The sequence below is a fragment of the Ictidomys tridecemlineatus genome, chromosome 4 (genome assembly GCF_052094955.1).
Source record: "Ictidomys tridecemlineatus isolate mIctTri1 chromosome 4, mIctTri1.hap1, whole genome shotgun sequence".
Classification (NCBI taxonomy): Eukaryota; Metazoa; Chordata; class Mammalia; order Rodentia; family Sciuridae; genus Ictidomys; species Ictidomys tridecemlineatus.
The window spans coordinates 72,744,793-72,760,251 of NC_135480.1; the positions used below are offsets into that span (position 1 = coordinate 72,744,793).

Genomic DNA, 15,459 nt, shown 5'->3' on the forward strand with positions numbered 1-15,459 from the left:
TGATAGAGAATCTTAAAGGTAGATGCTTAAATATCAGTCCAAGATTAATAGAAAGCTACTAGAAGGTTTTGATAAACAAACTATCTAAATATTGTTAACACAGTATAAATATGTGAATTTCACCAGTTCAAGAAACTCCTCATGATTTGATCTGTTTAATCCAAAAAGTTCTCATCAAAATTATACTTACTTATTTCTATCAGCCTTAATAGACCACAAGCTCCATGAAAACATTCCACATCTCTCTTGTCACAAAATCCCCAGGACCTAACATAATGCCCCTTATATAGTAGGAACTGAAATATATTTTATCAAATGAAAAAAAATGTAAAGCAGGACATTCCATACTACACATGGCTGCATTAGAATCAGGCCTGAATTCAAGAGGCTCAAGGTCAACTGAGGGAAATCAATGTGTGATCATCTAACAATAGGGCAACACAATAGGTGCTACTCCAAGAATGTGAGCAAATACTACAGGCACATTAGAGAGAAAGTGATTGATTCTACTTAAAGGTAGGATAAGTAGTAAAGAAGTATTTAACCAAATGATAAATATGGATTTCCTTCAGGTAGCTGCTTATACCAAGAAGATATCTTCATTAATTTTATTATATAGTTCAATAGAACATTTTGTCTATTAACAATTTTTTACATATTATTACCAACCTATTTGAGGACATTTTAAAGGGACTATTCCTAAAATAATCTATTAAATCTTCTTTATATTTTTGTTATTATGCACATAAACTCCCTAAAAATTGTTGAAGAACTGAAAGATTCAACACCTTAATATTAGTAAGATTAGCATGTTTGCTATAGAAAAACCTAGATGGGAAATCTATTGTGTTCTACGTTTTCCTAGCTGCCACATATTAGTTTTATTGATCATCCCAAATTTTCATTTATTACATACTGAGCAGAAATCACCAGATCCTTTCATGTTCCCCAAAAACCTTTTGATTTAACCTTCTTACTGTGTAATCTCATATGCCATGAAAATACATTTATTTTTCCTATTTCTACTATCGCACAAATAAAGCATCCTTTACTTAGAAACAACCGCCTTATAAACATCCAAAGCACATAAATTTAGTTAAATAGTGCCATCTGGTGACATAAATCTTGCAGTAATATACAAAGTCCAGGGCCAAGAATGATCTAGTCCAATTCATGGCATCCAACCCACATTATCAAATTTAAGAAATACTTGCTCCTGCCTGACATAAAACAAACAACTAAGCACATTTAAATATGGTAGTTTAACAAAGGAAATTACAAGAATTGTTTGAGTCATGCTTTATGCTTACTCCTCTTAATTCCCAAGTTTACTTTCAAACTTAAGACTGTAATGTATTAGATGCTATCTCCAGCTCCTAGAGGACATTTTAAAACTATAAATATCAAGAGCTTCTTGAACCCCTGTTCCAGTCAGATCCATTTGCTGATTCTCCTTTGCATATTTAAGAATTTTTATGATTTTCACTACTTCAAATACCACTTTCTTATAAAGCTTTCCCTGATTTACTGCTAAACTTAAGCCTCTAACTCATAGTACCCTCTGCTTCTCTTTTATAGTACTCACCACAATCATGTATTCAATGCTATTTAATGTTTGCCTCCCAAGTATGCATCACATTGCTTGATACAGTATTCAAAAAATATCTAGTAAGTGAGCTAATGTGTGAATGGATGAGAACATTTCTTCTCTTGTAACACAAATCCAATTAGTGACAAGATTGTTTAAACTTAATTTTACATAAAAGTTCCCATTGTAATACTAATCTATAATAACCCCATGATTCTCTGAACTCCTACAGCACTGTACAGAGTATAAATCTAGATTATATGCTGTCTTGAACTTTTTTACATGTAAGTGAATGTTACATTTTTAACTGACTTTAATTGTCAATTTCTCCTTAAACATCTAAGATTTTAACATTTAATGTTTTTAAACAGTTAAGACTTTTTGAAGGTCCATACCAAGAAATTTCTTTGTTTCAGTACAGCATGTGCTTTGAGATTGTGAATGGCCACAAGAATTCCCTAAATGTATATGCTTCTTTTAAATAACCCAATATCAGGATCTCAATGTAGCATTGCTGTTCTCTATCAAAAGCAGTACAGGTAGATACTATCACTAAGTATTCAAAGGTGGGAAAAAATCACTTAAATGTTTCAGATATACTATTGTATTTTTCCCATGTTTTTTATTAGTGCATTATAGTTATATATAATAATGTGATTCACTTAACATAATCATACAAGCATAGAATATAATTTGCTCCACTCCAGTTGCCAGTACTTTCTCTCCCGCCCCCCGCCCCCTGCCCCTGGCTCCTGTTCCTCTGCCTCTGCTCTATTGGTCTTCCTTCTATTTTTTAAATTTAATTTTTTTAGTTGTTGATAGAACTTTATTTTTATTTATTTATACGTGGTACTGAGAATTGAACCCAGTGCCTCACACATGGTAGGCAAGAGCTCTACCACTGAGCTACAACCCAGCCCTTATTGTTTATAGTATTTTTAATCAGTGCTTTAGAGCTATAAAGGTGAAATTCACTGTGGTATATGCATAAGCACACATAGTATAATTTGGTCAATTTCATTCTACCATTCTTCCCTTTTGCTGTCTCCACTTCCTTCCCCCTCAATTCTCATCTTCTATTCCACTGATCTCCCCTCTATTTTCACAGGATTCACCCACACACACATACTTTTTCCCCCTTATTTTGATCTATCTTCTACATATGAAAGAAAACATTTGACCTTTGACTTTCTGGATGTGGCTTATTTCACTTAGAATTATGGTCTCCAGTTCCATCCATTTATCAGCAAATGCCATAATTTCATTCTTCTTTATGGCTGAGTAATACTCCATTGTGTATACATATCACATTTTTTAATCCATTCATCTGTTGGTGGGCACTTGGGCTGGTTCTATAATTTGGCTATTGTGAGTTGTGCTGCTATAAATATTGATGTGACCATATCACTATAGTATGCTGATTTTAGTTCTTTTTGGATAAATACAAAGGATTGGGATAGTTGGATAATATAGTGGTTCCATTCCTAGTTTTTTTTGAGGAATCCCCATATTGCTTTCCAAAGTGGTTGTACTAATTTGTAGTCCCACCAAAAGTGTATGAGTGTACAATTCCCCCAACATTCTCGCCAGCGTTTATTACTATTTGTATTCTTGATAATTGCCATTCTGACTAGAGTAGTTGAAGTGTCAATGCAATTTTGATTTACATTTCCCTAATTGCTAGGGATATTGAAATTCTTTTCATGTATTTGTTGGGAATATGTATTTCTTCTTTTGAGAAGTATTTGTTTAGTTATTTTGCCCATTTACTACTTTAGATTATTTTTTAAAGAAAAATTGGATGCCATAATGATATTTAGGTACTTATGAATTTTCAAAGTACTCAAGATATGTCCCAGAATAATAATGTTTCATTTAATTTGTCAAAGACATTCTTATAAAACCTAAGAATGAAGAAATGCCACTGTCATATTCTTCAAATTCATTAATAACATTCAAATATTACATTATCTTCCTTGACACATGTTCTTAAATTTCTGAATGCCTCAGAATCACCAAGAAGAGTTTTTTTAAAGAATTTTTTTTAGTTATAGATGGACACAATACCATTATTTCATTTATTTATGTTTATGTAGTGCTGAGGACCAAACCCAGTGCTTCACATGTGCAAGCCAAGTGCTCTACCACTGAACTACAACCCCAGCCCTAAGAAGAGTTATTAAGACATTGCTGAACCTGACTTCCAGAGTTTCTCATTCAGTATATCTAGGATGAGACCCAAGAGTTTTAGAATGCTAATCAAAAGTTCACAGGTGTCTGGTACTGCTAGTCAAAGAACCACCTTTAATAATCTCTATTTTAGAAGTTTAGAGCCAAGTTGTTCCAAAATCATATTACTGTAAAATTCCTTGATTTCCTTATGATCATGTGACAAAAAGTATATATTAATAGCTAAAACCAAAATAGCCATGATGTTTTCAAACATTATTTTTAAATAAATATATGACATTAGAATTACTATAATGGGAAAATGTGTTTTTACTTAACTCAAACTAAAAGTGATAAAACTCTAACACATTTATTTTGTGCCTTTACCCCTATTTGATTTCCTCCACTTGCTCATAAGGGTAAGCACTGTCCTCCATAGTTGACTAATGTATTCCTAATAACCTAATATAGTACCTTGAAAATATGAATGTTTTAGCTACTGCTAACACAATGTCTAACACATAGGAATTATTTTTAAAATGATTGTTGAGTAAATAAATTAAAAAATATTGAAGGTCTATTGTTAATGGTCCATATACTGAGGGTTTAAAAGTTAATTAGCTATAACTTCTACTTTCAACTTCAGACTTAATTAAGAGAACACAAATATATTCAATTTCTCAGAAAGTGAAATGGTAAGTATCTTATAGTAATATTAATAAAAGGCTATGAGAGGACCAGAGACAGTGCTCAGTGGTAGAGTGCTTTCCTGACATGCACAAGGTCCTAGCAAGGTCCTAGGTTCAATCCTCAACACATACACACATACACACACACACACACACACACACACACACACACACACACACACACACACAGAAAGAGAGAGAGAGAGAAGTCTCTGAGAAATAATGAAAGAGCTAATTAAAGCTTCTAGTATGTAGGATGTGGTAGACACCTTCAACAAGGAGATGATAGATCAATATGTAGCTCATCTACTATATCATCACTACTGCCAGTAATCTCAAATATCCATAGGATTCTCTATTAAACTTTATGAAAATAAAAAGTATCCTATTCTAACACAAAATCTGACATGTAAGTCTCAAAAGCCTGCATAAAACAAGATAAGCACTTTTCTGAAATGTTACTATTAGTAGAGGTTTAAAGAAAGTATAGTTTTACTGCCTGTTCTGTCTTTCAAAAGAATTCCCCTTCAAACAAGGTAGTGAAACAAAGGAATAAATTAATTAAATGAGACTAATAAGGTTTCAGAAAGGATTAAAATCTATGAAATATGTATGTAATTATTTCAATATTTTTTTAAGTAATGACTAAAAATGCATAATTTTCAGTAAGTTACAAAAACATTTATGTTAGATATCTGAAAATGAACTGACTCATTATATTAAAATGGTTTTCACAAATAAATATGTTGTTAATACAGATCTTTAAATTTTCAAAGTTGATCTAAAAGACAAGTATCAAAAGAATTTTTTAAAAAAAGTTTCAACTTGCTTTCTCATTACCTAAAGAAAAAATAACCTAATAAAGTACCTTGAAAATCTGAATGTTTTAGCTAGTCTAAACTAGAGAGACTCAAACTAATTTGTAAAACACTTGGAGTTCCAATTCACTCATATTCAGTCTCTGGATATTGTTGATATTGCAATTATCATAAAACTGTAATTATCCACTGGATAAATTTTTTCCTTAGTAGCACCACAAGATGTCACCCTAAGACTAACATCTAAATGTGTAGTTTCTAGCATACTGCTCAGATACTTGTTTGTTTTGTACACTAGTGAAAATCATTGATTTTCATTGTGTCTTTTTCAGTGTCAGTTATTGGTAAGTGGAAAATCAAAATAAATAACATGAAAATTTTAGAAGAACGAAGTAAGTTAAATAATTCATCATTCTCCATGTTAATCAGAGATCCTATTTACCATTTTAAAAATATTTTAATATTGAGTTTCATATTCTTTCATTTTCTTCATTTTAAAAAATACAAAATAAATATATATACCTTTTATAATCAGATAAAATTATATTTTAAAATTGAAAAAAGCATAATATCTTTGCTATGTTATCAAAGAACTCATTTATAGAATGCTTTTACACACTATAATACTGATCACAGTTATGTAGAAAAATTTCTAGTCCTCGAAGATTATACCACCTAAGACACACTAGCTTTTTGGTTTTTTGTCTTTGATTTTAAAGGACTACAAAAGGGGGATAATATTTATTCTTAGAAGTATTCTTTTTGTCTGTAGAGAAAGAGTTTGGTTTTTCTGGTCACATGTAAATATTATAACACATGCTGTAGTAATTAATAGTGCTTCATTTTACTATGATTACTACACATGGTAATTATAATCTGCATTATGATTCCCTCTATTTAAGCAGTTAGTTGAAATTTATTCAAGGTATTTTTTCACTGTACTGCTTATCTAGATACCAGTCAATAGGTAGAGCCAGTATCTTCCATTACTTGTAACCAAAAAAAAAGGAGGGTGTTGGTTCAAACAAAAAGCAAACAATAGACGATTAAAAAAAAAAACACCCTATTTGTCTTGTGGCTCACTCCTTATGCTTTTATAAAGATATGAATCTTTTTCAGGATACACATGATTATATAGCTTTTCTTTAAAGTCTTTAAAGAAAATGTACAATGAAAGCACTCAAACATTCAATAATAATAAATTAGTAAACAGTATTTAGCTACCCACACAGAATTCAATAGAAAATTATGTTTTGAGTATAGTGCTCTATTCTTTGCACTCTGCTTTATCCCCAAATGACTTTAAAAGACCAGCTAAAGCAAATCTATCCATCCCAAGCTGGGTATTGGGATTACTTACATAACAGCTTTTTACAGATTATATTGTCTCTCATTTTATTAGAAAAATTCAAACTACACTATAGACTTTAAGCCAAGGTACTTATCATTCAGTCAAAATAATGGCAAAATGCAATTCTTTATCACTCATTTGTCTTTTTATTCCCTATGTAATGGTGTTATTAAATGGTTATATGATAAAAAATATCATAAATATAAATATTAGTCCAGCAAATCAGGAGTTGCTGTTCCTAAATAAAGTTCTCAAAAGCTCAAGTTCTCAAAAGATGTAGCCAGACTTAACTAAACATATTTTATGAACCTATTTAGACACATTGCCTGTTAATGGCCTTTACTAATTATCAATTCGATGATGCTATTAATTTCTAATTGAGAAATTTGTGGTTTAAAAATGTTCTCTAAAATACTGTTCTCTAAAGACAAATGTTTATTTAAATTCTGCAAGACTCCATTTAGAGTTGTTTTTACTTAATACTAGCTAAAATGATTATAGTTATAATTCATTATAGTCATTAATTCTTGTCAGCCAAAATAGAATATTTTAAAGAAATTAACCCACAGGCAAAATAACCCTGTAAAGCTTTTTACTTCTATTTCTATTCATAAACTGATTTATTTTTTTAATATAATGATTTTTAAAATTATAATCATACTATAAAGTTGAGGTTTTATCAAAAGTATAGATATTTATAGTAAAAATAAACTATTTTCAAGATTAAGTCTCATAAATTCCTATTTTTAGATTTTATATCAATAACTATTACTTGGGAAAAGTAATAAAAATGTCTACTACAGTCAGTCATTTCTTTAAAATGTCCTGGGCTATTACCTAGCATACACAAAGCCCTAGGTTCAATTCCCAATATTGCAAAGAAAAGTAAATAATAAAATAAAATAAAATGTACTATGCTGAATGAAATTTTTTAATTGTTTAATTAATTGTTTTTGTTGGAAGAGGCATTTGTCTTTTGCTTGTTTATTTTGTCTCTTACAATATCATAAAGAAGTTAAACCTATCTGTTTGCATAAGTGCAAAAGATCTATGAATAAAGACATACATAAATAAACCATATCTCTATTTTCTTCATAATATTAAAAAAATAAAAGAGTAAACCTAAGGTTAAACATCATTTGATTGGGTTCATGATGAATTGAAAAGAATCTCAAGACACTGCAATTTTCATCAATAAATTTTTCAATCTCATATCATAAACATTCCTTAGAAAAGCAAGAAAGATAAAGAGAGTTTCTTTTAATTTTTGTTCTAAGAAGAGAGCAAAATTTTGATTCTAACTGACCACAATGTATTTTTGTATTAGATAATCCCTTTCCTTAAGGAAGTCAATTTCTTAAGCATTTGCTGTCCTCAACTTTTTGCAATAAAACACTCAGGGTTTTTAATCTGTAAAATTTTTATTTCCAAATCTTCATTTGAAATATGTATAAATATATACATATAATTATTTTGTTGTTCCTACTGGGGATTAAATTCATGGGTGCATTACCACTGAACTATGTCCCCAGTTCTTTTTATTTTTTTATTTCTGGCAGAATCTCTCTAAGTTGCTAAGGATCAAAGTTGCTAAGGCTGGCCTCAAATCATCCTCTTGCCTCAGCCTCCTGAGTTGCTGGGTCAATATTTATGTTTTTCAATCACCTATCCCTTACATTTTATAACAATTTTTAGGTAAACATTAAATAAGAAAAAAAAACAAGCAAACAAATCTTCCCTTCCAGTATTTAGGAAAATCATCCCCATTTGAAATTTGGTTAACATCAGACTCTGTGACCTCATTATTCTAACTATTAAGCCCAATTCTGACCATTAAGATGAATAATTTTTATAATACATACCTAGTAAAGCTTGGAATAAGCTGCTCTTAAATATACTCATCACCTTTTTAACAGCATTTTTCAACAGCTGCTCCTCTGGTTTTCTTAATTTTTTGCAGTATTCTTCCAATAACGATAAGGCTCGGTCAGTATCTGAAAAACATAATTTTAATTTCTGACATATGGCCTTATAAAAATAGTAAGCTAACATTAATATACTTTATACCAGTGTTCCTAATTTCATGACACAAAATAATTCAATAAAATAATTACATATTCATACACTATTATATGAAATTGGTAACCACATTTGACATTTAATGTCAATCGCCCACTTTTATTTGCTATTGTCTTGTCTTGCGAAAGAATCTACAACTGTAAAACAAAACAAAGAGTTATAATACTGGCCAGATGCTCCATAGTAGACATGATTCTCTTGTAGAGAAAAACTATCTCAAAATTGATGACTTCCTGCAACATAATGTCCAGATAATTTAACATGACATTTGAAACCTCCCTTCTATGATCCGATTACAGCCTATATTTCAGTTTTATCTTCCACTGTATGTTCCATCTTTTCCCAATGTGCATGCACGTGCATGCGCGCGCACACACACACACACACACACACACACACACACACACACACACACACACATTCTCTATGTTTTCTCACACCTGTGCTTTTCTTTGTTCCTATTAACTCCTTGTACTGGAGTATTCTCTTCAATAGCACTCTTTCTCCCAACAACCATTGTTCTATATTAAAAAGGGGTTGTTGTCAGCTAGATCTGAGTCTAAACCTACTTACCAGTAGGTTTGACTTTTATCAGATTACTTAACCTCTTTAAGCTTCACCTTCCTACAGGTATTAGAATTAATTACAACAATGTGTGCACAATGCTTAGCCCCATGTCTAGTATATATAAAGCAATTGATAAGTCAACTGAACACCTACCTTCCCTTAATCCAGACCTCATTCAAATGCTCTCTCATCCATAAAATCATCTTTGATGGTTAAAATTAACCTCTATCTCCTCTTTTTCAAAACCAGTTTGTACACACAAATATAGTAGGCATTCTTAATGTACACCATGTTATAGTAAGACTTCTTGAATAGATGTCTATATCTCTCATGAAAGAAAAATATCCTTGAAAAAAATTACCAAAGCAACACTGTCTTTGCATGTAGTAGATGGTGATTGTCTTTGAACTTTAAAAGCCTTCTATCCCGTCCAAAAACAGACTAAGTACCAATTATAGCAATAGTTCATATTTACTAAACAGTATATTTCTATGTAAAACATTCCTTTTTCCTAAATCTTCCCATTCTTCTTTCCCAGAGCCTTTCTCAGCTGATGATATTACTTCCTATTTTGTGGAAAAGCAGAAGACAACTTCCACAAGCTCCTAACACAACATCTGCAGATTTAACCCAGAAGTGTATCCATGTATTCCATCTTCCCTTCTGTTACTGTGGATCAAATATTTGTGCTTCTATCAAAAGCCAGCTCCTTACATGGGAATAATTTTTAAAAATTCACCACAGGGTGAATTTCTTGGTCAATCACTATGGATGCCCCAATTTTTACACACTGAGGAAATCTCCCTTGTCCATTTTTCTCCATGACCATTTTCTCTATGACCCTTTCTGGAGGATACCCTGCCCTGGAAGCCTATATCCTGTTAGTATAACTAAGGATACTGGGGTTTACCTGTGGGTTTAGGCAATTGAAGACCTAATTTTCCAATTTGGGAGTATTAGATCACACAATTCCTTTAAAACTTGGTCTTACACTAGAAAAATGTTCGCTGGTGTCTCTTTCAAACTGGACTTCTCACAATAAAAATCCCACCAAGTTATTAAGAAAAAAAAAAGCCAGCTGCTGTACTTGAGAAGGTATCTAGCCTCTTACCTACTCAAAGACCTTGTTTCATTATCAATCCTTTTTCTTTTCCATTCAATTATTTCCATTAGCATAAAAATAAACTGAAATAATAGTAACTTTTAAAATGTTCCTTGACTCCTCATTTCTTTTCAACTACAGTCCCCATTTCTCTGTTCCCCTTTGTTAGCAGAACTATATGAAGTAATTACTATCCCCACTTCCTTTCATTCTGTTTGATATCACTCTAATCAGGCTTTCCTGTAATTTCACTAAAACAACACTTGTCAATGTCACCTTTAATCTCCATTTTAACAAATCCGAAGGTCAATCCTCGGTCATCTCTCATGACTCATCATTAGTATCTGATGCTATTGCACTCCTGAAAACACTTTCTTCACTAGACCTCTAAGCAACATCTCCTTTTGGATGTGACAGAGCACAAACTTACCAAAACTGAATTCCTGATCTTATCTATTACCCTCAATCTGCTTCTCCTGCAATGTTTAGCCCATCTTTCCAATAATTCAGGTCCAAATTCTTGGAATCATCATTCATTCTTCTCTTCTAATTCCACAATCTAATCCATCAGTAATCCTGTGCACTTTAACATCAAATTATATGCAAAAATCGTATCACTCCTCACCACCTCCAGTATTCCCACACTGGTCAAAGCCACCAACATCTGCCCCCTACACTATTGTAATAATCTCCTACTAGTCTACATGCTGTCACCTTTGCCATCCCATATTCTTTTTTTTTAATGATTCTTCTGTCTACACATGACAATAATGTGTATTATGCTCTGTAGTACAAAATTCTACCTATTATCTATTGGACCAACACAATTTATTGTGTGAGTCAATTCGTCTATAGCCTTGACATTTCAGGTCTATATTGATCATTGAACTCTGAGAGAATTTTATTAGCTTTCTATTATTAATAAGGAATGTGTTATAGTTCCTTAAATTTTTGCTTTATACATACATATTTTTTGGCAAAATGGATTTTTTTAATTTTTTCCACATTTTATGGTGCATTACAGTTATACATATTGATGGGACTTATTGTTACATATGTGTGCATGCACACAATATAACAATATAATTTGGCCAATATCACTCATCAGCATTTCCTCACTCCCTCCTTGCCTCTCCCACATTCTTTTTTAAACACAGCAGACAGAAATACCTTTTTAAGTCATAAATCAGATTATATCATTCCTCAACTCAAACCCTTCAGTGACTCCCTGTCTCAACAAAACAAAACTCTCTCTCTGGCCTCAGCTCTTATACCTGTCCTCTTGACCAACCTATTTCAACCATAGTGATTTCTGTTCTTTCTCAAATATCCCAGGAATTCTCATATATCAGAGCCCTTATACTTGCTATTCTGCCTAAAACACTCTTCCCTTAGATATCCAGAGCTTGCTCCTTTACTTCATTCATATCTCTGTTCATATGTCACCTTATAGCAGTGAGGAAAATTTCAAGCTGAATCCCTTAAAAAAAAACTCAATTAGCCAATAATATATGAAGGAAGACATTATATAGTTATTTTTTACCTAAGAAAGTTGGAAATATAAAAAAATGAATGTGCTCTGGAGGCAGATGTGGTTGGGTAAGATCATTTAGGATTGTCTCCCCATAAACATACTAAGTTAAACAGCTAGTCACACATGAAAGTACCTTCATAGGAGCTAAGGAAATTGGATAAGATACCATAACAAACAAACAAACAACAACAACAAAAAAAAAACATCTATTGAAAAAGGCAGGCAGGAAAGAATCCCAGGGAGCCTGTGCCAACCCTCCCCCAACTCCAAAGAGTTCAAAATGGAAAGAGATGCCTCCTGATTCAGGGTGGGAGAATTAAGTCCATGCCTTAGACTTGAAGCACAGTTCCAGGACTTCCATAGTGAAACCAAGGACTGGCCAGATCCCCATGATCCCTACCACCAGATCAATAGCTATGACATGAGCCACTATAACTACTTTAGGTCAGGAGGCTGACTGCTGCTACATCCCTCCTCCAACCTCCAACTGCAGAGCTGAGAGCAAGATTTCAAACTCTGAGGAGCAAGGATGAAAAGCTAACAGTGTTTTTGTCTTGGAACCCAGTGCCAGCCTCCCTGAAAAAAAAAAAAACAAAAAAAAACAAGCACTTGGTCAAAATTGAAGGTCCTGTGGAGACCTGTGCACAAATTGGGACAGATTTATGTATCAAACTGCATCATTTCCAGCCTTGAAGTGGGCCTGGGGCACATCTGCCCTCTCCCAACTCTATGTAGATCCCTGCAACTGTGAGACTCAGGTGTGTCACAGCTTAGTATTAGCCTTGGTGATAAAAGAACAGTCTCTATCACCCATCCTTCAATCTTGTGCAGCACAGCTTTCTCAAGGCCAATGTTCCCAGATGGGGTTCTAGAACTGCTCTACCACCAAAAAGAGACCCAAGCTGGGTGGGATGGACTCCTGTATTGGCTTTTATCACCAAGAGCTGCAGTGCTGGTCCTACTGCCCTCTGAAACTGTATAGATCTTTTCACCATAAGGCTAAGGTACAACCCTTCTTATTGTGGATTGTAGGGAGGCCTAGGTGGCCAAGGGACTGCCTTTACTAACACTATACCAACCTCAGGCAACAAAATGTGGTACAAAACCCTATTTGCTGGGGACAGGAAAGGATAATAAGCACAAGACTTTACCCTGGACCTTAATGCTTGGTTGGTGAAATCAAATACTAAGCAAAACCTAATAGCCTGCATTCTCAGTTTTACCTATAAATGGAGCCTCTGAAAGTGATCCTTTGCCAGGGGAAGACACATGGCCCCAGTAAATCAGATTTCTATTCCAGGTAGCATCACCTATGGCTGATTGAAGCAGTCTTGGGCCATGAGTCCACCTCAACAATGGAGACTTGAATGGTGAAGGCAGTCCCTTGGTAGTCTTGGTAGGCTGTGGTCTACAAGTATGACACAGCTTGATGGCATTGGTGGCAACAGGTATGACATAGGAACTAAGGTTGGTTCATCCACAAAGGTTCTGCCCAAAGCCAGGCAGAATTCTTTCTGACCATAGAGAAGTAACTGTGGAAAAGGTATCTGGGCCTACCCTGTCTCCAGGAAGAGGTTTATAGGTGCACTTTACTCTTTCAAGGCACTCTCCTATTTCTTTCTGAACAATACCTCAACAGTGTATCTGGAACAAACCCAGGCTTGCATTGCTCTATAATGCAAAAATAGTGACGGCATACCAATAGCTACTCCTGGCAAATGTGAGCTTGGGCACCATCCAATGCTGAAATAGTGGAGATAACTACAGGCTTACAGAAAAACAAGTAGCCTACTTAGATTTTCTGGAAAGATAGGATCAAACAAAGTCAGATTAGAAAGATTGGAATAAATACCTAATTCTTCAATGTCCAGAAGATATCACATGCCAAGAATCATCAAGAGCTTTCAGGAAACCATGACCTCACCTAATATTTAAAATAAGATGACAGAAAATAACCAGGTAGTATTCACTATGAGCGAACTCTCAGAAAATTTAAAAGAGCTATTTTAAGGAAACTCAATGCACTTAAAGAAAACACACAGAAATTCTTCAATATTGTACCCCTAACAAAGGCACTTAACAAAAAAGATGAAACATTTTTAAAAATCAAATTATTGAGATGAAAAGTATACTCAGAAAAATTTAAAATATGTTAGAAAGCATCAACTATCATGATAGATAGAAGAAAGAATTAGTGAGCTCAAAGCCAGGCTATTTAAAAATGCATAGTTAGCAAAAATAAAAAACATTTTATTTGAAAAAGAAATGCACCGTTGGAAGAGAACAAAGAAAGAATGAAGAAGATTGAAAAAGAAAGGTAGGAACTTGAAACAGTATCAAAAGAGCAAATATTCAGCTTTTTTGAGTTTAAGAAAGCCCTAGAATATTAAAAAAAATAGTAAAAACTTATTTGAAGAAATAACAGAAAACTTCCCAAACCTACAGAAACATACAAATATCCAGGTACAGGAAGGTCAAAGGTAACCAGTCAAATTGAACTCAACCACATCTATACCTAGGACATTTCATATTCATAATTAAGCTCTCAAAAGTGAGAGATAGAGAGAATATTCTCAAGACTGCAAGAGAAGAGAAATAATATAAATGGTTATCAACAACAGACCTGACATCTCAGCAGAAACCTCGTAGGCTAGGATAGAGTGAAAATCTGAGATTTTCACAATACTTATTGGGGGAAAAAATCTATCAACCAAGAATACTGTGCCCAGCAAAGCTATCTTAGAAACGAAGGAGGGATGAAGAGTCCTGAACAAACAAAAGCTGAGAGAATATATCTCCACCAGACCTACAAGAAATGCTAATAGAGTTCTTCAAACTGAAAGAAAGAGATGGTAAAAAATAAGAAGAAAACATTTTTTAAACATTTGTATAAAAAATTATACAAATTCATAATACTCTAAGATTATCTTGTTTGCTTTGGTTTTGGTTTTAGGGTTTGCTTTTGTTTTTTCTGGGTTTTTTGATTTTTTTTTTGTCTGTTTTCACATTATTAGGTATTGAATCCAAGGGCACTTTACCACTGAGCTACATTCCCACTCCTTTTTATTTTGAGGATCTAAGTTGCTAATGATCTCACTAAGTTGCTAAGGCTGGCCTCAAATTTGTGAAACTCTTGTCTCAGTCCCCTAGATCACTGTTATTGCAGGCATACACCACCACACATGGCTGAAATGTTCTAATATTGTAAATGTGGTGCAAAAACCAGTGATATATCTAGTATGAAAACTAAAGTCAAAACAAAAGTAATGAAAAATAAATACATGAAGATATAGGCAATACAGAAAGATATAAGATGAAATATCAAAAATTCAAAATGTGGGAGGAATAGAGTGTAAAGTGGAGTTTTTTATTAGTGTATATTCTCGAATTTTTAAAAATTTTGTTTCAGATGTTGATGGACCTTTATCTTATTCATTTATTTATATGTGGTGCAAAGGATCAAACCCAGTGCCTCACACACACGTGCTAGGCAAGTGCTTTACCACTGAGCCATAGCCCCAGCCCTCTCTCATTCTTTTATTTGATTATTTCTATTTTTATC

At 33.3% G+C, this 15,459-nt stretch overlaps 1 protein-coding gene across 7 annotated transcripts in view; it reads right to left on the bottom strand.

Annotated features, from left to right (window-relative positions):
* Dlg2 (discs large MAGUK scaffold protein 2) overlaps nt 1–15,459 on the bottom strand; it is a 1,969,681-nt gene that overhangs the window by 1,930,002 nt on the left and 24,220 nt on the right. For all 7 annotated transcript variants that reach the window (XM_021725176.3, XM_078046781.1, XM_040285028.2 and 4 more), the window contains one exon: nt 8,478–8,609. In XM_021725176.3, coding sequence (XP_021580851.2) covers nt 8,478–8,609 — 132 coding nt within the window. The remainder of the gene's footprint in view (nt 1–8,477; nt 8,610–15,459) is intronic.